The sequence below is a fragment of the Haemorhous mexicanus genome, chromosome 6 (assembly GCF_027477595.1).
Source record: "Haemorhous mexicanus isolate bHaeMex1 chromosome 6, bHaeMex1.pri, whole genome shotgun sequence".
In the NCBI taxonomy this organism is placed as follows: Eukaryota; Metazoa; Chordata; class Aves; order Passeriformes; family Fringillidae; genus Haemorhous; species Haemorhous mexicanus.
Window position 1 is genome coordinate 27,113,117 of NC_082346.1, and position 26,848 is coordinate 27,139,964.

Sequence of the window (26,848 nt, forward strand, 5' to 3'; positions counted from 1 at the left end):
GGGCAGGTCTTCTCTCCAAAGGTCTCTTCTGAGCTCTGCTGCCCACCAGCTTTTGCTCCACTCTTTCTTGGGAGAAGACTGGGTGCTGCAGTTGTACACAGGGGGATGGGGCACACTGCCTGAGACAGGACAAAGCTGTAACTATAGATGATTTTGCACCATCCTTTTACCCCTAAAAGACCTCTGGAGGAGCAGCTTGTTAGTGGTGTTCTGCGACTTGGCTTAATGCGGCAAACCAGCTGGGCTGCAGGAAAGGTGAGAAGCTGTGAAGTACCTGAGAGCTTCTCAGGGCTCATGGCTCCAGCACCTGTACTTCACCTGTGCTGTCTGCAAGGCTACATGGATGGTTCCAGCTCTGGGAGGAGGAATGGGGGAATAGCCTGCACTTGCTGCGGGATGGGCATTTTACTCATCTCCCTCCCCACAGCGGGCATAGGGGCAGCCCCTGGAAGAGACCACGTCCCCAGGTGTCTTCACCTACCTGTCACTGCCAAACCTGCTCCTGCCACCAGCTTGGTGCCTCCCAAGCCCCACTGCCTGGCTGAGTCTGCAAGCGAGGACTGAGGAACGGGGCAGGTGGCAGAGGTGGCTGCAGACAGCCTTACTGGTGCACTGTGTGCTGCTCTTCCCAAGCAGCTGGCAGCAAATTGCCAACCAAATAAATGGCTTGATTGCCCTGTTATTAGTTACTAAATTAATCCTTTTGTCAGCACTTAACAAATGCTGAGCTGTTGGCTCCTGGCCTCGACCCAGTAAAAGGGACACCCTGTCTTATGGCTGATCCAGCCCTGCCCAGCCACTGGCCTGCAATCCTCCCTGAGGGCTGTGCATTCCCAGGAGCACTACGTGGCTCTGCCCTGGGTTAAGTGCCCGTGGAGCAGATGAGGTGCCTGGAGATGCTGGCTGTGCCCCCCAGCACCAACACTGCCAGCCAGCCAGCAGAGGGTCAGGCTGCTCCACGGGGGCTCGTTGCAGCCCTGGGGAGGGATGTCAAACCCCCATCTGTGCAGAAGGAGCAGGCTGCTGTGAGGAGAATTTGCTTCCTCAGTTGGGAAAAGCAGCTATGCAAACCTGCCTGAAGGAACAGCGGCTATAGAGGCAAAATTTCCCATCTTCAGCTGCTGAGATCCCACTTTCAGGGCTAGGCCAGCTGTCCCCAGCCTGAAAGCCCTCTTATGCACTGGTCTTTAAACCAACACAAAAAATTGAGTTTAGAAGTCTTATCCAAACTGTTCTTACCATTCCAATCAGGAAAGGTGCCTGCAGCAAAATGGCTTTTGAACCACACTTGAAAGCTATGTCCTAGTTTAAGCAGGGACGGAGATTCTGCCTTGCTTGGTGCCTCATCTAGAGCCCTTAGGGGAGAGATCTAATTTCCCAAGGAATCTCTAACATCTTCCTTCAATTGTGCTTCCACTCCTCATTTCCCCCCACCAGGAACAAGAGCCAGCATAATCACGGTTTTTATCCTCAAATTTTACTGTAATTAAAATACAGAGATGCAGAATATTCCCAGAAACACACTGCAAAACAAACCAAGCAAACAAATTCAGTAGGAAACCAATTACAGACAATGAAATGATAAAGAACAAAAGTGTTCTCTGGAGCCCAGCACAGTGCATAGGACCGCGTGGCCAGAGTTTTGAGTTGCCAAAGGCCTCCTCAGCTCCTACAGAAGCAGAGTTGGGCCCTGGCTCTGCGGCTCTCTCTAACAATCTCCATATTCCCACTCATGCTGTTGTTTTTACAAGGATGACTTTGCAATGGAGACACGGAAATGACCCACCCACAGGGATAAGAGCCAACAAGGGAACCCAGAGAAAAAAAAAACAGGTTAAGATTTTCCACACACAAAACACAAGGGGACAGAGAGGGGTGGAAGACATGCACTTCTCTCCCAGCCAGGGGAGCTGCGGGGGCAATCACCCTCTGCCCTCCCAGACACTGCGAGTGTGGATGTTTCATGAAGGTCTCACCAAAAGCTTTGGGGAGCTCTATCCACGGGCAAGACCAAAAGCTAAGGGAGATATAAAAAAAGTAAAGGATAATGAGATTAAGGTCAGGGAAAAGGGAGGAGAAGATGCACCTGTGGCTCTCCTTTCAGCCAGGACATGTTTGTCAGGCACAGGGAACAGCCAGGCAAGGTGGGACACAGGGCTGCGAACATGGCCACATCCCACCTCCACTGTGGGGGAGACCCAGCCCCATCATGGGGAGATCATGACAAAAGCCTGGGGGAGATTTGGGAAGGGTGGGTGATAAGAAGGGAGCTGACCTGATGCTTCAACCATCCACTGATCTACCTAAATGCAAATTGCTAGCAATCATCATTACTATGGAAGTAGGGCACAAGCCAGGCATATGCCACCACCACACACCAAAACCTACATTGACTCACTCCCCTTTCTGTGCCCTTCCCTAGGACAAACCCCATTGCACTCATCTTCTGATTTAAAGCCTGTCCTAAGAAACAAATTCTTTCCATGCTCCTTGTTTTCTTGTTCCATCACTCAACTCCTCTTGTCACACCACTCTCTCCTCATCTTCTGTGTATCAACTCCCTTTAATCCTTCCCTCTACCCCGATGTCACCCCCTCCTATTTCGTACCAAGCCACCCCATCCAGTAGCCATGGGATTTATGCACAACACAGTTTCTGTCCTTTGTACCACGAATGGGCAGTGAGAGAAGGGCTGCACTGGTGGCCCAGGTGGCTGGAGGAGGAAAGATAGGGCATCTGACAAGAGCCAACAACTTCCCCATCCAATCCAGATCCACTGTCCTGCAACCAAAGCTGTCAGAAGACATCTTTACTTTTAGACTGGGAAGACTGACCCTGTTTTCCCTCTGCTCTGGCACCAAAAATGCCCACAAAAGCAGGCTGGGACTGGGTCACCATGGTGAACTGAGCAGGCCTAGCACAGACTTTCTTAAAGCCTTAGAGTCCTGGAGAGTCACTTATTCCTGAATGCCTGTTTAGCAGTGTGAGGCCTTGTTTTTGGAGTAGAATTAATCTTCTACCCCTGCCTGCTAATTTGATCTCTTTCTGCTCATGGTCCCTGAGCTGTGCTATAGCTAGGCTGTAAGAGCAGCAATTTAGGCTGTGAGTTCTCCTCCCCAGCTCATCTCTTCTTCTCCAGGCCATCCTGCATGGAAATGGCACTTCCAGACAAATGATAGGCTTTACTCTATTCCGTGCAAGGATGCACAGAAGAGAAGAAATAAAAATATGGGAAACCCTCAGGGCCCCAGTGGCCTTCCTTACATCACCTTTATCCCATTTGCCATGCCTGCTGTGTACATACAGGGCCTGCAGACAACAGCTTGGGCAGGAGGTACTGCCTCCCCCAGCAAGAGACTGTGTGAGACACTATTTAGCCTGAAGCACAATCAGCCTCCCACCACCCACCCAGGGCTGGCTGCTGAAGGCTCTTACATTCTATCTTCTCCTGTCCAAGACCTAGGAGAGACATTGAGGAAGAAGATTCTTCTGTCCCAATTGGCCAGAAGCTATCTTTCTCAGAGGGTTGGTGACAACACGGCTGGTTACACACAAGCAGCTTTCAGCTTTGGGGCTAGAGCTCGCTTCAGATGCAGTCTGTGATCTGGAATAAGAGATGAGTTGTGCTCAGGGAGAGCAGTGAGCAGAAATCCACGTGGTACAAACCGTCCTCTGGCTTTCCAGGGCATTCGAGACAAAGGGAGAACAGACAAGACTTCTTCTGGCCTTGACAACTGCCACGAGCATCCCAGCAAAGTACAGGCACACATCAAGGCCTGATCTTTCTGTGAAGCCACTGCCTTCAGAGACAAAACCGGCATGTCAGGGTCAACTTGGCCTCCACCAGAACAAAGGACACAAAGTGAGGAAATGCACACACCTACCAAATGCTGCTTCCTCTTCAGAAACAAAAATGTAAGTCAAACCTTTCTCATGCTATCAAGAGTAGCAAACTGTGGAGATCAGCAGCTTCTTACCACTGCAAACAGCAGGGCTACCTAGCAAAGGGTATGGAGAGTGACTAACACCAGCATGATTATCAGGGGGACACAGCAACATACATCCTAAACTGTGGATTTAATAAAGGTCAGAACGAAAACTGCATCACAAGCTCAAGAACATTCAGCAAAAATGGTGGCGGGGGTGTGTGTGTTATACTTAAATATTCCCTGATGTCTAAGTCCTAAGCACAAGAGAGCAGTCAGGAAGTGCAACGACCTCCAAGGGGAAATGAAGATCAAGAAAGTTGGCTTCAATGTCCAAAAGATAGGGCTGAGAGAAAACAAACAGCACAGACAGGAGAAAGGGGATTTTTCACATTCCTTTGGTTTCAATAAACTATGCTCTTGGGCAACAGAGGGCAAAACATCCTCTAAAACGTGATTTTTCTTTTGACCAGGACCCTATATAAAAACTATATGCTGACAGTGCCAAAGATGACTGTGTGAACTCCTTTGTGGCAGTGGCACAGGTTTGTTTCCCTGGCTGAAGACATGCCTGTGGACTTACACGTACACACGCACGCTAACACAGATGCATGTTTATAAAATACACAAGCACAAGCACTGCTTCACTTGCCTATGCATCCAACACCTACAGACCTAGGCAAATCACCTGCCAAAGCCAGGAGCAGCAGAGTTAATGGTGGAGCCTGTGGCTTTCCTCATCCCAAGAATTACAGGGGACCTTGGAGGGAGTGGTGAGAGCACGTTTGCGTTTGTATGTGTGGGTACAATGCCACATGGCCCCTGAGCATCATGGGCCAGGCTGAGGATGGCTGTGACTCCCAGATGGATGCAGGTGTCTGGGTTTCTGCGGCACTACGACTATGGGTGGGCTACTTAGTGCAACATGGTCCTTTAGAGGAGCCGGGCTGGGGCCGCAGGAGCAGCGTGCAGAAGAGGAGTTGCTGGTGCCCTGTGCAGGCTAACTGCTGTTGGAGCACGCTCAGCCCCTTGGGAAGTGTTCTCCCACATGGTGCAGCCCACTCACACCCAGGCCTCCACTCCCAGGGTGCTGAGTCGTGGGGAGAGCAAGACTCTCAGCTTCCCCTCCATCCCTGCAGCAGAATTTGGATGGCATTTGGGAACACACTTGCTCCTGGTTACTAGTGACGTCTGTGGTGTGAGTGTGGCCAAGAGACAAAATGCCCTTGTTGCAGAGTGGGAAACTGGAAGGACTTCAAGGGTCAAACAGAAGGCCTGGTCTCTCTGTGGAACATCACCGCCTGTACTGCAGTATCACAGAGGCCTGGCAAGTGTCAGTGTCTGCTCCTTCCCCAGATGGGAACACACAGCAGCTTTCATATTCTTCCCGCTCACCAAGAAAATCTGTGTAGAAGTTGATGGTCTGGGATGTATCATGCTCTGGTGTGGCATCACCCCAGAGCTGCTCTGCTGAGGGTTGAGGGTTCCCTCTCTGAAGGGTTCAATTCAGCTGGGGAGTAAGTGACTGGGAGCAGCTTGTGGGGATGGGCCCTGCAAAGGAAAGGTAAGAGGTGCAGGGCAGGAGGGAGGCTTCCCCCTCTTCACAGTTTATCTCCTTTGTGTCACTGGGTCTTCTGCAGTTCTCTGCCAGGCACACCTCCCAAACACACCTTCCAGAGGGAAGGGGTGTTTCAGAGGCTGTCTTCCCAGCTGAAGTTGAATTTGACTACACAACCCACACTTCAAGCCAGGCATAATTCCCCCCCATCCCTTGTTACTCCCTTCACTTCCAGGCAGATGGAGCCTGATGCCTTCTCCCGTCCCTCCATGCTTACAAGAACAAGAAGGCAGGAAGGAAACTACAAGACAGAGACAACCGTGCCTTTAAAGTCCTCAGAGTGAAGATGGTTCCCAGTAGGTGATGGGAGTGAAAGGCATTGACAGCGGCTCTGTGAGCTCTGAGCTAGGCAGGCGGTGCTGAGCGGGCTGCAGCCAGAGTCTGCTCGGGTGCTCGACCCTCCCTGAAGCGGCTGGTTCCAACTCAGAGAGGTGCTGGGTAGGGGGACAGTATGGGCAGGTTGATCTTTTGGAAGGGAGCCGTGACAGGGATTAGTCAGCCTTGTCTTTCTTCTTTGCAGCGAACGGGACTTTGCTGGCGACCGCGCTGCCCACAGCTCCGACGCCGCCGGTCACTGCTGAGACGCTGCCCTTCACCAGTCCAACGCCAGCAGCGGGGACACTGGTCACAGCTGTTTTGGTGAGCTCCAGACTCTTGCTGCCCACCCAGGCAACTCCTCCCAGTGTGGCCCCCACAGCTCCCCGGGTGATACTGAATAGGCCTCCTGTCACTCTCCAGATGACTCCTGCCTGCTGCTGTGGGTGGTCCTTGCTGGCATCTGTGAGGAGAGAGAGAAAGAGAATGTTAGAAGTGGTCATGCTTGAGACTTCCTGGGCACCCCTTCCAGCTGAGGATGGTTGTCCTGGCACATGGCACATTCTTTTATGTGCACAATGCCTTGCCTTGCAGCCCTAGACTTCTTGGTGCCTGAAGGAGAAACCAAGGCAATCCCAGGCCTATGGCAGAGCAGGAAAGGACTTTGAGAGGGTAAGAGTGGGAACAGAATTGCATGTGTGACAGAGAAGGGAAAAAGGCAGGTCAGTTACAGCCCCAAACTTGCAAGCCTTTGTGCTGCAGTGCAAAGCAAATCCCACTTTGCAAGAGATATAATTCCCCTCCCATGCGTGTTGGCTAATGTCAGTAAATCACAAAGACTAATGCTAGCACAGGAGACGAGAACTACAGACAGCAGCAGCTGATGTTTGTGTGGCCTGCAGGTCCTCAGAAGCATCTGTTTGGAAGCAGGTCTGGGCTCGTGTCAGATGTGGAACTGAAGCACAGCACAGACTTATCTGCGAGAGTGGTAATTGAGTGAGCAGAGATAGCAAACTGCAGTAAAGATACAGTGACAGAAACGTCACCTCGGGTTGTACAAGCCCTCCAGAGATCCCAGCTATGTATTTAATAGTGTTAAGACAGTGCTTAAGTTACTACACTGTGTCACTGCTGGTTTACCTGTGCCAGCTGGATCAAGGCCAGCATGATATACCCACCCAAGCTGCCATCACACCTGCCCACAACACTGCAGATATAATGTTCACAGCTCAACCACTTCTTGGGAAATGGTTGACTCTGAACTGCTTCTCACGGGATTAAAACCTGACAACTCTCCTGCTGGCCTGCACACAACCCTCTCCCTCTGCATCAGCTAACAAAGTGTGCAGGCAGCAAAGCAAGAGCAGCTCTTTTCATGGGCCAAGGTATTTGGATACTCTGACTTCTGATTCACTGCCAGTTCTGTCCATGAGATGAGTTATTAATAATTGAAAAACACAATAAAGCAATCCCAGCAGGAAAAAAAAGGAGTGTGTTCACCCTGAAATCCACGGGGAGCTGGTGTCGAAAGTTTGCAGATCCAACTATGAGAATTCATTGTCTGCTTTTATTATTCCACTGTAACTTGTGCTGTGTTTAAACACAAGTGACAGCACCCACAAAAGTAGAGGTGGTGGGCAGGTGATATCAAATCCATTGAAGTTTCCATTCTGGGATGGTGATTCAGTTCAGAAAGTGGCCAGTCCACCCAACCTGTTAATCTTCCTAATTCTCCAGCATGAAATAATGCCTCTCACCTCTTAGTGTAAGAAAATAGCTTTAGCTGGGGTAATGAATATTGTATTTCCTGCTCTGTTCCAAAGACAGCAAAGTGGTGAATATTTGTGCTTCTGCAACTGCAGATGGTGCTAAGCGGGAATAATTTTTAGATGGACAACAAATCGTGTCATAGGAGCAGAAAACCTAAATGTTTATAGGCTCTGTTGCCCCTCCCTCAATGATTCACAAAGTGAGCATCAGCAAAAAAATGCAGACAAAAAAGGTAAAAAAAAAAGGCAGAAAATGAGTTAGGTCTGTAAAAAGCTAAATAGTAGTTACTTGAGAATGATGCTGGCACATATTCGGTTATCCAACAGTTTTGTTAGATCTTTTCCTGAAGGATGGAAGCTCCCATGGCTTTATTCACTGGAGCATCTTGTTAGGTGGAGAGGACTACAGAAAGATATTGCTGCCTGTTCAATCACTGCAGTTTTGTTATATTTGCATAAAGTGATAGCAGACTCCAATTTTTTGTGAAAGCATCCAGATCCTACTTATCACAGCCCAGCAGAAGGGGCTGAAATATTCCCCATTAGCCTAAGAGGAATCCTAATACAACACCAAGGGTCTCCATGTCAGAAAAACATGGGAGTAGCAATGTTGGGGCCCTGCTGTGATCACCATGGCAAGGGTGCCATGCCTTTTCAAGCCATAGTGTTTGTGGAGCTGTAGACTCTTTGACTCTCTCAATCCTAACCCTAAATCAGAATCTTGGTGTGATGATCCTTCCCTAGGTATTTTTGTCCTGGATTTCTCTAAAATTCTGCAGAGTTTGGAGTTTTCTTGGATTCACACATTTTCCTCATAGCTTTTCCCAGTCTGAACAGAGGTCTCCCTTGGGCAGGGAGTCTGATATTCACTGGCTGTGATGACTTGGAATAAGCCTTAAATTGCACATCTATCTGATAACATGGACTGAAATATGGAGAAGGGCCAGTACAGAGTTTCCAGTGTACAGTTCTACCCAGTACACAGCCTATTCTTTACCTATTCCTCAACAGTTTCTCAAGAGGTTTTCTTTTTCTCTTCTCCCTCAGTGTTACTGAGACCCATCGGCTCCATCTCCAGTTTAGCTGCTAGTCCTCAACTGCTCCACAGTGCTTATCCAGTACAGCCATTTCTGTGTTTTGTCTGCAGTCCAAGGGCAGGAAGAACTGAGGGGTCCAGAAATCCATGCAACTGTAAAGCAGGACAAGGTAAAAGCTAGAGTGGTCCTCCAAACAACCACTGTTCTTCAAGGATAGCAGGTCTTGTATTCCTGCTCCCCCGTGCGAGGAAAGGGATCCTTTGTGTCCCAGAGGACTGCAATGCAGAAGCTTTGGGCATTAAACACCTACTGGCATGCTCAGCTGCAGAACCAAGACCTATATCAATGTAGCAATAATCTTTCTGGCTCTCCCCCAGTAAAACTGCATCTTAGGCTACCTGGAACCTATCTGTAGGGAGATTTATGCCTCTGGAGCTGCCCAGCTATCTGAACTGCACTAATGTAAGAATCTCTTACACGGAATGGGAATGCCTACAGGTGGACAGCCTATGGACCAGAGAGAAGGTGGCAACTGCAGACGAGACTGAGGGAGGACTCTGCCAGCAGAGAGGAGAACATATTGGACAAAGTGTCAGGAAACACTAATGAAGACAAGGCAAGGACAAAGGTTCTTTCTGCTTAAGCTTGGCAGAGACAACAAAGCTACAGCGCACTGGAGCACCAGTGCTTGCACACTGTCTGCACCCGCTCTCACAGGCATAAGGGATGGAAGATCTGGCCCTGGGAGGATGGAAGGCTGCTGCAGAAGCACTCTTAACAGCTCCAACACAAAGCAGAAGGTGTACCACACCAAAAAACCCCCAAACCTATCAACCAAATATACAAAAAAACCCAAACCAAAACCCAGAGATGCTCAGGTTTGAATAGATTTGAACAGAAAAAGATAAATCCCTGGTGACCCCAACCACAAGGGACCATATCCTAACCTGGTGGCAAGCTGAAATGGGTCATATTTGTTCTATATTCCAGATGATGCGTTGAAAGCTTTCAAGCTATCCCTGGTTAGTTTGTCTTCAGGATTGCAATAAACCCCACAGTAAGCTGTCATGTAAGATAAGCATCAGATTTACAGTGCAAATTAGTCTCTCAGACAATGGAGCGAGCTAAGCATTTTGTTGGCACAGAGGAGTCCAGATTAAGAGCAAGACAGACAGCAGAGATGAAATACTCAAAATAATCAGAGAGACAGACACACTGCCTAAGCAGGGGAACAGTTCTGTTCCCTGGAGCTGGCTGCAGCCCATGCTCTTCATGAAAGCTCTTCACAACCTTTTTCCTCTCCATCAATGACCTGGCCTTTTCAAGGGTCCCTTCAGCTTCACTTCACCCCATGACAACTTAGAACAGAAGAATAAGTAGGAGAAAAGAGTTGATTAAAAGGCTCTCCTGTATCAGTGCCTGCATTCTGGGCTGGGGCTGGCACCCAAACAACAGAGGTGTCTCCCCACACTCTCCTCCTTGGCCACCACCACCTGCACTCCCTGCTGGCTTCTCTGCCAGAGCAGGGGTCCTGCCCACTGGGGCAGTTCTTCTCACCTGATCCTAACAGCACCTGTGAATCAGGCAGAAGTGAGATGGTTAATAACAGATACAACTTTCTGTGCTGCCATGACACTTTTCAGAGCTTTGCACGGCAGTCATTTGGAGAGACAAAATGCAAGCCTGTGCTGGTGCCCAGTACAAACTGCACAGGCACTGCTCTTGCCCTCAGCCCCTGCCAGCAGCTGATATGACAGGCAGGGTGAACTCTTTACTTTAAGAAGGACTTCTGCAAGTTGCTCTTTCCTACTAACTTATAAAAACAGCCCCAAGCCAGGAAAGCAGTGTCAGAGAGCAGCACTAGTTTTGCATCTTTCCATTCCTGCTGGGCTCCAGACAAAGCAGCCAGGCTGCTCAGAGGCCTACTAAAAACAGTCAATGTCATCAGTCTGTCCCTCAGCAGATGTGAGAGGAAGGGGTGAGGTCACTAGTTCAAACCTGAATTACTCCTCTGACAGCTATAAAGTGGCCACTGGTTGATTTAGGCAGGTTCCCTCACCTAGAAAAATGTTTGGTCTGGAGGAACAAGCAGGGGATGGAGGGTCAACTACTCACAGAGTTTAGTTCCATCTTTTCCCAGCTCTTTTTTAAGCAACACTGAGGAAGTCATTCTGACCTTTACTGTTTCTGCCCCACTGTGACTGAAAATGTGTGATTTTCTGAAAGCCTTGGTTGTTGAGTCACAAACAAGCATATATGGGAGAGAAGTTTCCAGTCCTGATGTTTCTTGGAGAAAAAACTGAAAGCTTGATTCAAGTGCACTCTTAATGCTCTGAGAACCCCAAGTGGATTATTGTTATTTTTAACCTTGTGACTTTTTCAAGCCTACCTCAATTTGAAATGCATGGGGCTGGCACTGATGTTTCTCTTCCCTTTCTGTAAAGCAAAACTGAAGTTAATGATCCCCATTTCCTTGTATTGCCGTGCTGTCATGAAGGTTAATTAGGTACAGTTGGTGCAGTGCTTTAAACAAGGAAATTGTACTTGTATCATCATGACTGGCACTGATATGATTCCTGTTCCCATTCTCAGTGAAGACACCAATGACAACTTCCAGTTTATCTCTGGACAGGTTTCCAATTTCCAGACAAATCACAAAGATGAAAAGAAAACTTGCCCCACCCCCATGCACACCAGCCTGCTATTGTGGGGCTACACAAGTTCATCCTGCAGCCGAGACCTTCCTTCGGGTGATGCGCTCCTCGGCTGGCACAAGCAGCTGAAGCAGGCAGAGACCACTCTGACTGCTGGGCACAAATGAAATCTCACTGTCCATCACCTAGCAGGACCCTTCTCCAGAGAATGACCAACACTGCCTTCTTCCAAGCCCTGCCTGCTGCTGGAGAAAGCTTAGCTGAATCTTGCAGGTCACATCTGTAACAAGCATTTACATCTGGGAGGAAGGAACTGCTGCTCATGTCCTTTTTGTCATTTTTGGATCAAAGATCGAGATCCTGCAGTGTCACAGGCAAAATGTTAAAGGGAGAGCTACAGAGTGCTTGTTCTTCAAACACTCGTGCTTCATTCCTGCCATCAGTCCCATGTTGCAGCTGTTGGAAAAGGCTTTGCAGGCTCAGCAGCTGGGCTCTACCAGCCCTGCTCTGCCCAGGCACCAAATGCTACAAACCACGATGGCTGCCACCAGCAAAAAGCCTAGAAATGCCACATGGAGTTTAGCCCTGGAGTTTTAAACTTTAACTCTGCAATCAGCAAGATGTACTCCTCTCTCTGCAACATGACTGTTCAGGAAGCTGCTGCACACAGCAAAATGGGGCAGCTGTCTCCGCAGCCCAGCTCACCCCAGGGCTCTTCACTGGCACAATGAGCTTTAATTGTTCCTTGCACATGCCCCAGGAGCAGTGTTAACTGCTGAAGCATCTACCTTGAAGCACTGAGAGACAGGGTTCAGGAGGGTAAAAGAACAGTGATATGGAGTGGCTTGTTTTCCTCAGCTGAGCCCTGGGGGAGAAACTGCCAAAGCTCTGACTCTGGAAGTGTGAGGCTTGGTTGGTTGGGAGCTTCCTGACTCTCTTTGTTGGGAAGCTTCGTGTCACCAAAACAGAAGCTCTTTGTAAAAACATGACGATATTCTTCAAACTTTCACAGAAGAAAGCATTCAGGGAGATTGGCTCAGAGCAGGTATTAACCCATGGTCAAGGGATTTGACCAGGCTTGAGTCAGCACAAGGACACTGCCAGCCACACATGCGCGCGCACACACACACACACACACACACACACACACACACACACACACACACACACACACACACACACACACACAATGGCCTAAGCACAGCTATTTGCACTTTTTTTTTAACTGTTTCATTTTCCGAGATGACATACTAATTGGGGGAGAAGCATAAACTTATCCTCTCACTTCCTAAGTGCTTTCAAATACCAGAGCCAGGATCTCCTCTGACATGGGTTTCTGTTTCTTGAAGTATAGTTGTTCCTTTGCTTTGCCATTCCTTTGCAGGAGGTGACTGGGTTTTTTGATCCAGAAATATCTCTTTTATATAGGTATGACATTTTGTCAGGAACAGCCAGAGTCTCCTTCAATCAGGATTTCCTGGGACCCTTTGATTCTTACAAGACTTCAGCTACTCTGGTGCATAGAGATGAAGACAGGATGAAGCTGAAGACAGGATGTTCCACAGTCCAGAAGTAATGGTCCATGTGCTCCAGAAAAACACAAGTGAGATGCCAGACAGGTAATATCATCTACTAGAAAGGATGTGGACAAGGCAGAAGCCTTGAGACCCAGCTCTGTTCTCAGCATTATTGCTGACAGCTGTGTCTCCTCTGCTTCCTCTCCATGTTCCTGGCTTGTTTCAGCCATGGATGGTGGGACTGCCCAGACAACGTGCTGGGGATCCTGCATCACCTGCAGTGGAGTGGGCTGGCAGGCAGGAGTTAATCCCAGCTCTTTGAAGCACAGCAAGCTGGGAAAGGAAGGATTCCACCCTTTGCAGAGGGCAAACTAATGAACACTAACTGGCTGGCCATGTGGTACTTAGAAACAATCTCCCAGCTCCCACTGACATACTTAGCCTCTCATCTCAGAGAGAAACAAATGCACACCAGGACAAAGTTCTTCGAAGCTTGCCATCCTTCTGATGCAGCTCACAAGGGCTTAAGGATAAGGATTTACCCTTTCTGTAGGCAGCTGGTTCAAGACTCTTGTGTCATTTGATGTAAATATAATCTCTTACTATGGTGTATGGTTGTAAGAAAGATGAGCCCACAGGAGAGAACTAGAGCAAAACTACCTGTGGTGTTGGCCCTTCAGGAAGAAAGGAATCTGGACATTTCCCCTTCTATCTCCATTGCAATATCTCTCTCCATGTGGAATAGATACAGAAACAGGCTTTTGCTGCTGGCCAGACACGTCACTAAAGAGCCTACAGGATGTTTCAAGGCTGCTGACAGAGTGGAAATATGATCTCGAAAGGCGAGAGATTCCAGCTTGCCACAAAGAACTGAGCACGGTGACTGCTTCCTCCCTACCCTCACCACCCTCTGGGCCCTGGGCTAGAAAATGCACTGGTGCATTATGTTAAGTATGAACAGCAAGGGACAGCTATCAGCTGGGCTCTACCTTTCCTGTACTTGTGTTAGAAGCATCAAAAGCGGCCAGCAGACTTGACTTGTTTGAACTTTATGTTCCTGCCTGTCGTCAATTTCCACTTTTTGCTCCACCTACAAGCACTTGGAGCAGTTAAGTGGCTTGCTTAAAAGCTTGGCAAGAAGGAGCACATAAAGCTCCACCAATGGCTCCTTTTCCTTTTGGAGTCTCATCCCTGCTACACTGAGATTTTGGATCACAAGGACAGGAATCACCTCTTGCCATGAATATGGACTCTTGAGCCCACTTGGGGATCTGTGGGTGGAACAGGAGTAATCCAGCAAACTCAACGATTTTCAGTGGCCTCAAGCTTTAAAGGTTCGAGGAGGAGAGCTTTCCAACAGAAAAATTTATTCCTTACAAATAACCCTTCCTAGCATTTGTGCCCAGGATGAAGAGACCATCTTTTTAAGCTTGCTCTTTGACCCATGCTAGCTCAGCTCTTGTCAGGGCACATCACCTCCTCTGTCAATTCTGTAGCAGTGGTTGCACATTCTTCACTGAGCTGTTTTCAGCTGCTTGTGATAGTACCTGGCACAAAAAGACCACAAATGAATCAGAGGATCTTGTTAAACAGTCTTGTTAATTCAGCTCTGATAAAGACACAGGAGGAAAAAAAAATCAATATTTGTAAAGTGAAAAAGGACAAAATCCATAGAGAAATAAAGGTAATTTTCACGGTGCTATGAGGCCCTTACAAACAATGGAGAGCAAATAACATAATCCAAGCTTATGTAAGAAATAACTTTTCTTCCATGCTCCAGTGCTACCCAGTGGATTTTAAACAAAGGCAGACTCCATTGAGCCTCCTCTGTCCAGTGAGGCTAAAAGTCCTTCCCACGACAGTATTGCTAACTCACAATTTATCAAAAAAGCACATGAAGTAAGGTCCCAGCAGCAGCCTGGGGAGAAGCATAGAAGTGAGACTAAGGAACAGGAAGGTGCTCTAGGCTGCCAAGATCAGACATCAAAAGTCCCCTCTGTTCACAAACTGCCATGAAAATTTGGTGTACTCTGCCATTATATTATCAAAGGCTTAATCTCTTAATCTTGTTATGGTAACTTGAGCATTTTATAGCTGAGATATCCAAGAATTTATCCAAAAATATTCCTAGTAAAGTTGGGAACGTATCCTGCCTTGGTAGTAGGGAGGGATCCAGGTCCAGATATTTCATTTTTCCACTCCTGGAGCAGTTGAGCAATGGATGCTGATGCTGTTCAGCGGGATGGCTGGCACCAGTGAAATATTCAGAAGTTCTGCATTTATTCTGATTATGTGTTCCCTACTCCTCTCCAAGGCACATGGAATAATTGAAGAAAAAAAAAATGAATGGCAGCTCAAAAAGCAAAGGCACAAATTTTAAATGACCTTTGACTCAAAGAAATGACCTGTTCATCCCAGAGGCTATCCAGGGGTCTTTCTGTCTATCCAAAGGATAACAAGGCAGTTAAGCTAAAAGCTGCATCCTACAGAAGCAGCTGAGGCGGGGATTCACTGGGGAGGTACAGATATGCTTGCCTGCTCATGCTCCAGTATGCCAGGAACAGGCAGGATAGGCCTTTATTATTCTGCTAGAGGAAGGTGATTTGATGGCCTTGTCTCAAAATCTCAGTTTCACATCTCAGCTGACAAGGGGAGAGCACTGCAGTCATGAGTGGGCAGGTATGCTGCCTCTGGGAGCAAACAAGCAGAGCATCCCTCCCCCACAGCCAGGCTGAACAGAGAAGGGAGGGGACTCATCCGTGTCTCAGACTATTAGATCTATTCCAGTGCAAAAATCATCCCCCAGCTCTGCACCCAAACCTCTCAGTGTCCCCTCACCCCTCACTTCAGAGAGAGCCAGCTGGTGCTACCTGTTGTTTCCTCAGTGAGCCCATCCCCTGGAAATCTCAGCCTGGAATGTATAAATTAGAGATTGCACTAACAGTGCCCAAAGAGACATCAAACCTGGCCTCTACGCTGCACAGACAAAGAGCTGCTGCTTTGGAACATGAACAAGCAAGTGTGACAGTTCCCTTTGCTTCCCTCCATATTCATGTCCTTTCTATTTCCAGGGCAGATTTCAATACAGCACTGCAGGGATGCTATGCACACTTGGCTTTTGGGTGGTTACTGAACTCTCCCTGGTGCTGTAGGTAAATTGGACTCCTTCGACATTGTGGCAGGACTGCCATGGAGCCAGGGTCCAGTCTGGCTCTCAGAAATGCCTGGATACCTAGGCCTTCCTTTAAGATTAGTGCTTCATATAGTTGGAGGAATATCTGGAATCAGAGAGACTCCTGCTTGCTGCCAGAAATCAGTTCTTACACTCTCAGTCTGTCATGGGAGGGCCTGATTAACAGGCTGTGCTTTGTCTGAATGGGAGGAGCCCCTATTGCCTCTTGGCTTTCTCCTGAGCCAGTCTTGACTCTAGCTTGGGATATCCCCTGTCACTGCCTGGAGAAGACCAGCTGACCATAAAGTAGTAGAACCACAGTGTGTGAAGTGAGACAGCCCAATTCCCTCTCTCTCCCAGTTCTAGTTCTCCTGAAGACTTTCTATTCTGCAGTGCATCTCTGTTGCACTGGGAGGGGGAATATCAAACTATCTCCTGTCCATCTCAGCAAGACCTTCCCTAACTCAAAGATGTCCCTTCAGTCTAGTGAACCCAGTTCCCAGCAGGGATTTAATGCATGATCAGTTTCAAAAACATTACTAATACTGCTCTCATTTGCTTTAACAATTGCTGAAAATCTTCCCATATGCCTGACTGGGATAGTGAAGTGCTGCAGAAGGCTGAAAGGCTGGAGAATCCAAGACCCCTCTGGATCACTACCCTTCTCTGGTATCTACCTGTTGTGAAGCAAAGCCAAGCAAAGCCAACTTGGCTGTCAGAACAGGGCTCTGTGAAAAAAAAATCAGCATCACACCTACAGCCGCCTTTCAGGCCTTCAAGTTAAGACATTTACTGTCTTGATTCTGTGATGCAGCCCAGCCTGGCAACGCTGTCATGCTTCTACTATTGGGAAATTTAGAGCAACATTACCCTCCTCTACTGATTCCCCTAAATTTTCTTCTGCAGTTCTGTACACACAGGGGAGCAACAGGGCAGAACAATTGATTCCTTTAAAAATGAGGGAGCATCCAAGGATGCTTTCAAGCACCACACTGCAGAGCTGCAGGATCTATGAGTCAGGCTCTTCCTAGATTTCACATAAGGATTTCCAGCTCAGCCTGTGGTCCCCATGCATGCACATGCTACCCTTCTTCTCGACAGAATAAAACTTTTGAAACTCCAGATCCCACCATGCCACACACTAGCTTGGCTAGTGTAATCATTACAGAAACTTGTTTGCACCTTTATTTTCTTTCCTTTGTTTCTAATCAGATGCATACAGGGAGCAACTGGAGTGACATGAATCTAATCAGAGGCTGATGCCACATCAGAAATCCCATCAAGCTATCTTCCAGTCCCAACAAGCTTTCCCCTGAAACAAACCATCTTGTCATGGCTTGGAGAACCCCTGTGTATATTGTGTTCCCAGCAGGGTTTCTTAGCAGGCTCAGTAGTCAGAAACTGAGTTTTATTTTGCTAACTACAGACAAAAATCTTCTCTATTTAAATACCCTCCTAGCTCTTATTGGTGTTCTTCTGGAGCTTTTCCCTACCAAAACCAACTCTGTATTGAGGGATTCCAGGCAGAAGAATCTTAATTTTCCAACAACACAGAGCTTAAATGGCCCAGGAGCCCCTGCACTTAGCATTTCATGCCTGCTGTGCACAAGCAGGGCTCAGCAGGTGTTGGCTGGAGGGAGCCAGGCAACCTCTGCAAATCCCCTGCTCTCCTGTCAGGAATACAAGTGGAAATCTCCTCCTGACCTGCACCTGAATGATGCCACTGGCAAGAAGGAAGTGCTGGAAGGGCTGGAAGCCTCTGGCCCCAGTGAGCAGCTGGGAGGGGCAGCAGGGTGGGCAAGCCTGCCAGTGCCAGAGAACCAGCCAGCCCTGCCTGGTGCTCCGGAGGAAGAGGGGCGCTGCACACCCCTTGCACTGCCGGCACCAGAAGAGGCAAATTTGGCCCCTCTCCGTGTGTCAAGCAGGCAACCCAGAGACTCTGGCACAAGAAGAAAATGCAGCCACTCCTCAAGCTGTTGACCAGGAGACACTGACAGAGACCCCAGCATAAGAGGAAAATTCAGCTGCTCCTCAATTTATCATCGAGCAGGAGTTGCAGACCGAGGCCCTGGCACCAGGTGCTGCAGTGAAGCTCCTCTGCATGTGGTCTCTGAGGAGAGGGCTGGCAGGGGCAGTGTACTGGGAAGGGCACTGGCCCACAGAGTGGCCACTGGGGAACACATCTCACAGGAGCTCTGGCACATCTGGAAGAGGCAGAGAGAGCCCAGGAGAGCTCCCTGGGCCCAAATCAAACATTCCACCACATTCTGGATGGTGTCCTGGATGAGGTGACACTGTTCTGCTGCCCAGGTTGCAGCAGGGATCTCCACATTCTCCCCATGAGGTAAAAGGCACCCAAGAGCAGGCCAAGAGGGACCTTCAACTAGGAAAATCCAGTTGCCACCACCAGAACTAGCCCAGGCTGCAAAACTTACTACTCCTAAATGCTGAGTCCTGAAATGGACTAAAAGACACACAGTCTCCAACCCCCAACTTCCAAACTGATGTTTAAGAAGTTTTATCAAGCCTCCTGAGGCTGCATTCAAGCATCTCTCCAGCTTGGGGCAATCCTGTGCACGCACAGCTGCATTCTGCCAAGCACTAAAGGCCTCTCTTCCCCTACAGCAACAGCTTGGCTGCCCGTTCCCTAGCTGGCTAAAGGCAGTACCTGGATGCCATCCAAAGGCAGTAAGTTTCTTGCAGCTGAATATGTTTAGTCCCTCTCCTAGGGCATGCTCTCCATTACACAGCTATTGTTTATGACCCCAATTATCTCCCAGAAACTGGTCCTTGCCTGCAGTTAATAACCAAGGCTAAATGATCAAGTGTTAGGGCTCAGGCAAACTGGTTGTTAACTTCTCTGTCAACCAAGTTCAGAGTCTTTTACTGCTATTAGAAACTCAGATTAATGATGCACAACAGAAATGAACTCTCCAGTGACACAGCTAGGTGAGGTTAGGAGAGGGGGGAAAAGAATCACTCCTTTTACCTGGAGGTATCAGCTAAGCAAGGAGGAGATGAGCCACCCTTTAACTCTCTTCTCATCCTCCCTGATGTCTGGGAGACAAATATCAAGGAATGTCTTATTTTGCAGAGTACTTTTACCTTTCTTAGGATCTGGATCATGTGGGCAGATCTGGAAGTGAAATGGGCTCACTGACCAGAAATTGCTTTCAGAAATGTATTAGATTTGCATGGCAAGCTTTTGGTAGCTGGGGTGCCACAGGGCTGGCTTCTGTAAGAGGCTTCCAGAGGTATCCCTCATGTCTGACAGAGCCAGTGCCAGCCCACTACAAGATGGATCCACCACTGGACAAGGGCAAGCCCATCAGCAATGGTGGTAATGCCTCCATGATAACACACTTAAGAAAGGAAAAAAATTATTGCTCAGAAGTACTTGTGGCCAGAGAAGTGAGAATATGTGAAACAACTGCACAGACACCAGGATCAGTGCAGAAGGCGAGGCAGGAGGTGCTCCAGGAACCAAAGCTGAGATTCCCCTGCTGCCTGTGGTGCAGACCTTGGTGGGGCAGCTGTGTCCCTGCAGCCCATGGAGGTCAACAGGGGTGCAGAGATCCTCCTGCAGCCCCAGAGGACCCCAGGCTGGAGCAGGTGGATGCCCAAAGGAGGCTGTGACCTGCTGGAAACCCAGGCAGAGACAGGCTCCTGGCAGAACCTGAGGACCCACGGAGTGAGGAGCCCAGGCTGGAGCAGGTTTGCTGGTTGGACCTGTGACCCTGTGGCAGATCCACGTTGGACACTGCTCTCGAGGGACTGCAACTCATGGAAAGGGACCCACACTGGAGCAGTTTGTGAAGAACTGTGGTTTGTGGGAAGGACTCATGTTGAAGAAGTTTGTAGAGCACTGTCTCCTTGGGTGAGACCTCACACTGGACCAGGGGAAGGAGTCTTTCCCCTGAGGAGGAAACAGCAGCAGGAACCACGTGATGAACTGACCATAATCCCCATTCCTGTCTCCCTGCATCTCTGGTGGGGAGAAGGTAGGGAATTGGGAATAAAGTTAAGCATGGGAAGGAGGGAGGGGTGGGGGGGAAGAATGTGTTAAAGATTTGTTTTACTTCTCATTATCCTACTTTGATTTTGCTTTGTAATAAATTAAATAATCCCATCATGTTGAATCTGTTTTGCTTGTGATGTTAATCAGTGAGTGATCTTTCCCCATGCTTATCTCAACTCGGGTTTTCATTATATTTTCTCTCCCCTGTCCTGTTGAGAAGGGGAGTGAAAGAGTGGCTTTGGTGGGCACCTGGCATCCAGCAGGGTCAAACCAATACAAGGGACCACTTCCAAACTGTAATTCCTACCCTAATATTTCAGATTCCCAACAGTTAACAAGGACTGGTGAATTCTGCAAGCCCCTGCAGGGCAGGAAAGCAAGATCTCACTTGAGAAAGAAAGGCTGTATAGAACAAACATGCATAGAAAGGAATCTCAGGTTTCAAAGGCAGATCTACAGCCAATGACAGATGTATTGTTAGCCTTTCCCAGCCTACTCCTCACTGGTTCATCTGTAAAACACCTCTCCAACAACTCCTCAGAAAATAGTAGTTTCAATCCAGAAAATGCTGATGCTGAATCCGTTTCACAGATCTTTCTGAACACTAATGGGACACCATCACCCTTGTGCTTACAGGGGCCACTAGGTGTCTTAGAGGACATAATCTCAAGAGATTCACCAACTTCTACCCATAGAGTACAGAAGCCTGACTCTGGGGAATTACCACTATGGCCTTGGTAGTTGGTTTGACCCAATCCACACAGAGACACTCTGAGAGTACCAGAAAAATAAACCCAGGCACTGCAGCTGTGCAACCCTGGGGTCTGGGACAAATGGACAATGACATAGGAAGAGTAGCTAGAACAAGCACAAGGATTTATGTCTGTATATACATAACAGTAGGACTTGGTGCCTACAAATGACTTTGGGTGTGATGAGCTCACTCCCTGAATCTTGGAGTATGACTATCTCCTCCTGCCACCACAGATATGCAGGGAATGGGAACAGAAAGGCCTGTTGAAAGGCCTTCTGCAGCCAACCTCTCCTGCTCAGATATCTGTCCCTTCAGCTCTCTTCTGGGACAGATGATACTCTAGATTCCTTCTTTTCAAAATCTGCCAGACAAGGTCCAAAAGACATTTATTCTCCTACCACTCCATACATAAGCTCAGAAAAGGCAGACAAGGAAGGAAGATTTGGAACAGAAGAAGGCACTTTTCCCTATCTGATCAACTGCTGGATGATAGAAGGCCACAGATGTGTGTCACCATGTGTGCCAGCCAGGTAAAGATGGATGCCTCTTCTATCAGTAGATGGTGAAGGAAACACAGTGATACAGGAGGAAATAGATTTTTCTGGTGGTGTGAAGAAGATGCAAGGATCATCCTACACTTACAGAGCCGCACTCAAAGCATGCAACTTTTCTCGCAGAAGTCTGCTAGTACTTTTTCTGTCCTGCCCAATCCATTCCCAGCTGCAACCTTCATATCCATGTGAACACTAATGAAAATGGAGTGCTATTTATAGTGTTTGGGCTGCCATCAAGGGAGAGGCTCTGTCAGTAGACACATCAGCACTCAGATGCCCTAAGAGACATCTGAAGTGCAACTGGAAGAAGCACAAACAAACGCTTTGGTGTGAGGCCATGCCTGTAAGACAACAGCCATCAGCTAGGGAGCTTGTGGGCTGGCATGGTCCCGAGGGAAGCTCAGTGGCTGCTGAGTCCTCAGCTGCCATCCTCCACCAGGGCTTGGCAAAAGCAACCTGGCCACCACTCCTTGAGACTGCTCAGGCAGTTTTAAAAACACACTCCTTCATCCTTATGCATGGATTTACTTATTCATGTATTCTCAACAGAAGCACCAACAGCCATAATTGGATCCATTACTGGGTTATTAGAGCTCTCAGTCACTGCCTCTGCAGCTTCACATGGGTGCTGGGGGAATGCACAGGAAGAACAAACAGGGCAGAGGCATGGCCAGTGGCAGGGGCTTTAAAAATCCATTAAGTTGTTGCTGTGGCAACTAAAACAAAATTTCTGGCAGGAGCTACTATATGTGGAGAACTGTAAATTTCTCCATTTGTGGAAAACATTGGTCATGTCTCTGAAAGGGAGGTGGAGGAGAGACAGAAAGAATGGCTCTTTTCAGAGACTGTTACAGCAAGAGCCAAAACCAGTCTGCTTACAAATTTATTCTTATGGCAAGCCCTGAGGATGGTTGGATTCCACATACCAGAGCTTCCCAGGACGCAGTGCACCAAGACAGAGCTGGCATGTTTGGAGGAGCATTTCTAGGTATTCAGTCCAGTTGGTCTTGAATGCCAGGAAAACCACTGAACTGCAGCACAGACACAGCACTGCAGTCCACTCACTTCTACCTTCACCTTCCTCCCCTGCCCCACAACCTGTCCAGGCTCTCCATGGAAAATTGAAACTTGTCTGGGAATTAGCTTTCACTAAGATGATAGATTCTGGAACACCAAAGTTTCCATCTGCAAACAGTGGGAAATGAAAAGGCAGCTGTTGGGTCTGGAAAAACTAAAATCTGTCTAGAAGGGCTGTTTGTGGTCTCAGAAAACACCACAAGTGTTTCAAGAGTGGTCAGCAGGGCAGTAACCACCTGGATGAAGTGTCATGTATCCCAGGTTAGGAAGGTGTCCACTACTTTAGCATCACAACAGGGGTTGCAAACTTTCAGGCATCTCAAGTTCACTTTTAATTATAATGTAAGACCTGCAAATGCAGAATCAGTGTTGATTTAATGTTGATTGATTTACGCTAAGCAAGCTGTGCTGTGCCACCTGTTTAATTTCTGGGAGACCTCCCAGATCATGTCTGAGCCTACTTAGCTAACAGACCAACGGCCCCACACCCAAGCTTTCCTGTTCAGGATCACTGTTCATCAGTTTGTTACTCAGGAAGTAACTCACTCAGTTAGGAAATTCAGAACAGCACAGATTCCTGATGTGTAATGCTGAATCCTCTCAAGTTTAGTGTATAGGTTGGAGCTACCTAATGGGCACTTTGCAAAAAGATTCAAGAGTGACAGTGGATGCTGCCAGCAGAAAATTTGCCTACTGAGAGACATTGTATAGGCAAAATGACTGATGACAATATCCAGCTTTTCTCTGGAGTCAGCAACTTAACTACAAAGACTTTATTGCAAGTTAGACTCACTTGTGGGATTGATTTCCACTGTGAAAGGAGGAGCAGAGGGAACGGGAGGACAAAGATATGGGGACTGGTGTTGGGTCAGCACACGGGAGTGGCATCCAAGCTGCCCCATTATAATGCTACCAGTCTCCTCTCCTCTGTCCCCTGGTGACAAGAGAGGCTCACAGCTTCCTGACCCTGGCTCTTGTGGCCCACATGACTTCACTGCATTAATGATCTCAGTGAGAATTTTTTAAGCTGATTGACAGAAACCTGGAAAAAAACCACCTAGGAGCTATGAAATTGCACCATTGCCAAAGGGGAGCTTAATACAGGGCAGAAAAGAGGCACTGGCTAAAGGCACTGGAGGTCATTAAATAGACACCCCAGGTCTAGTCTGTACAGCATTAAGGATTGTGGTGAGTCTCTGAAGTCAAGGTAAGAAATTAATACTTACAAAGCTCAGTGAGGCTTATGCTTACAATAGAACATTAATTATCCTGTTAATCAAAGTAAAAATCCTTCAGTTTTGCAAATCCAGCCAGCAAAAGGCTGCAGATCCACAGCTCAGACATTTAACCCCCAGCTACCCTATATGCTAGAAAGCAAATGAATAGAAAGGTTGGAAAGGTTTTGAAAATTTAATCCACTCTACCTCCTTAAAACCTTCTGCCTTCATTTCTACCTTACACTACTTGGATAAGAAACTGTTAACAAGGAGGTTTAGAGAAAAAATATAGGACGCTACCTGCCTGTAGCTTTTAAAATCTCAGATCTGTAGTATATGAATGTTGTTTGTCTAGACAAAAATCTTTTGTTGGCATAAACATCCCCCTCAGTCCATACTTCTGTCATGCACTGAAGTGTATATCATATATCAAAACCTTACATATTTTATTCTGGTCAATGCAGTTCACTGTGTGGTTACTTCCAGTAAACAACAGAATTTTCTTCACTGCAAACTACTTCTTTTAAAGTAGCTTGCTGCTTTGAGACACACAGACTTTGGTTTAAATGCTACAGTAAGGAAGGAAAAAATCAGTCTATCAAACATGAAAAAGGCAGACCACACACAGATCACTTCTCAATTTTCAGAGTCACTGATGCAGTGAGGATATATGTAGCTTGAGAACAGGCTTGTCACTGGCTTTGGATGGTGAAAGATCAGCAGCAGTTAAGGTTGGCTGGGAAATTTTCACTGTGCACAAATGACAATTTGAGTCTTGACATTATAGCTGTTAACACCTGCATCTAAGCATTTCCCAAATTAGAAGCAGTCCTAGGTCTTGAAAAAAAGAGCCTGCTCTCATAAATTAGGACCCTATCATAGCTAATTAGGTAAGTACAAGTTTTACTTTAAATTCATAATTTTGAGGGCAGACCCTCATTTGTTTGGAACAAATTTTTAATTATGAAGAATTAAACAGTAGAAATTATAGTGAAGCACACAAGTTATACATATGATGTCTCTGACTCTGGAAGTATCAAATATGGAGAGTGTTTTTTTCAGGCTGATCTTCCCATATGCAAATATAAAACCACAGGATAATAATTTTCAGTCTGCCAGTATCAGGTATGGTAGTGGAGGTGCCACAGCTAAGCACACTTTTTTTTTTGTTATTATTAAAGTAACTAGATCCTATTTTAGAAACAGGTTATTTACCCTAGTATTTGTACTTGGATATCTAAATATCATACTGGTTTTTTGCTTAGAAACTTAATTTGCAGCCTACATTTATTCATGGGCCATTTATACCCATTTCCTCTTGTGGCAATGTTGTCTTCCAGTTTAAATTGCAGTTCTCCCTCTCTGGTGTTTACCCCTCTGACGTGTTTATAGAGAGCATTCATATCTCCTCTCAGCGTCTGTTTTACTGGATTAAACAAGCCAAACACTTCTAGTTCTCATGTATACAATGGATTCTGCACTGTCCCCCTAGAGCCTTTCCCTCTATCTACATGGCAGTCTAATGTTGATTTCCTTGCATGTGGTGTTTGGTAGTGTTCAGAGAACTGACAAAGCCATGATACTGCCTTCTCCCTCAAGGGACAGCTTACCTTATACAATCTAGAATTGCATTTGGTTTTCAGTATACTGATAGGGTATAGGAGTTTCTTTAATTAACTAACATACTCCAACCTCTAACTCTTCTCTTCCCTCAACCCCCTAATGAGCTCTCAGTTTATATCACACTTCTTGTTAGCAGTAGTTAGGTCACAGTCTTTTTTTTTCCTGGTACTGTTAACAAATGTTACATTTCTATTATATTTGCCATTAGTCATCAGTTTTTTGCTGTATGACATCCAAGCATTACTCTCAGTAATGGCAATATTCTAATTGCTTTGTATCAGGCGTTTTCATATATCCATAACCAATGAAAAATCTGTGCTGGAATCTAGAAATGGTGCCAGTCATCCCAGGCAAGTACCTGTTCCAGACTAGGAAGAGGATTGGTTTTCCTCCAGCTCCAGCCTCCACCAACTGAGAAAACCACCCACTATTTCATCAGCATGTGATCTCCTCCTGGTATGGGCACAAGCTGCATTTTGCAACTCCCAGAGACTCCAAAAACCTCTTACAAACATACTGAATCCTGGCTGTGACTGGAGACTTTGGGAAGAAGCCCAGGTGCTGGTTTTGCATCAGTCTGGTTGCAAAGACAGAAGAGGGAACTGTCCTGCCCCGACAGTGCACTGAGTTTTCTGAGTAGCAGCCAACCTTCCAACTCCATGCATAGAGAGAACCACTCAAAGAAGATCAAGCATAGCTTTCTTGGTCCTCCAAGCTCTTACTGCTTTTCATTTTTTGAACCTATTGAGCTCTAGGCTTTTCACAATTTTCTCCTTACAGTACCTGTTGTTTGCTTTTGGAGGGTGGGAAGAGAAGCGGCTTTCTTCCACAGCTATCATACCAGAGGCATTTGCAGCCCTTGGGCTACAAAATTACTTTCCTTCTCTAATTCCCTCTCATTTCTCCACTTCTACTTGTTTTGTTGAGTTGAAATTCTTGAGAGCAGCATGGCATTGTGACTACAGCACTCATCAGAGACTGCAGGATGCAACTCTAAAATACAGCAACGGTACTATTACTTCTCTCAGATCACTCACAGCCTTGCTACCATAACAAAAGGCATGTGGAAATGCTTATCAATAACATTGATTACAACCCAGATGCTTAGGCTGGCTAAGTATTCTCTAGTGCTCAAGAAAGCTGGATGAGAGTGATAGTCTTGCTCTAACAGGACTCAAGTTGTTTTAGATGACTTTGGCCCAAAAAGCAAATTGGTTTAATTAATACCCTATCCATATGGGCCTGTAAGATGAAGAGCAGATGAAGCTCTTGTGAGAAAGGAAGAGAACAGAAAAGCCTGGTCCTGAGACGGCTGTTTCCAAACCTGTTTACTGAACTATTAGTGAGGATGGCTTCTCTTTAATTTATTTACATAGAATGTTTCTGTAACCATCTGCTCTTAAGCTAAACGAAAAATTATCATCTTTCTCCTGCTGCTGTGGAGACTCCCTTGGATATTCTTAATAATACAAAAAAATCCATCATTTTAATGCAGACAGCTTGGCTAATAAAAATGTACCATTAGTAATTATGCCACAAATACAATGCAAACAAGCAGCCTTTCCCTGAACAGGCCAAGCATAAAACACCTCTTTCA

General features: G+C 47.1%; 1 protein-coding gene across 2 annotated transcripts in view; it reads right to left on the minus strand.

The window, feature by feature from the left end:
• Positions 1-1,455: 1,455 nt before the first annotated feature.
• Positions 1,456-26,848, minus strand: part of LOC132328957 (transmembrane protein 263-like) — a 200,603-nt gene continuing 175,210 nt past the window's right edge. For both annotated transcript variants that reach the window (XM_059849453.1, XM_059849452.1), the window contains exon 3: positions 1,456-6,322. In XM_059849453.1, the coding sequence (XP_059705436.1) occupies positions 6,036-6,322 (287 nt within the window). In that variant the 3' untranslated portion in view covers positions 1,456-6,035. The remainder of the gene's footprint in view (positions 6,323-26,848) is intronic.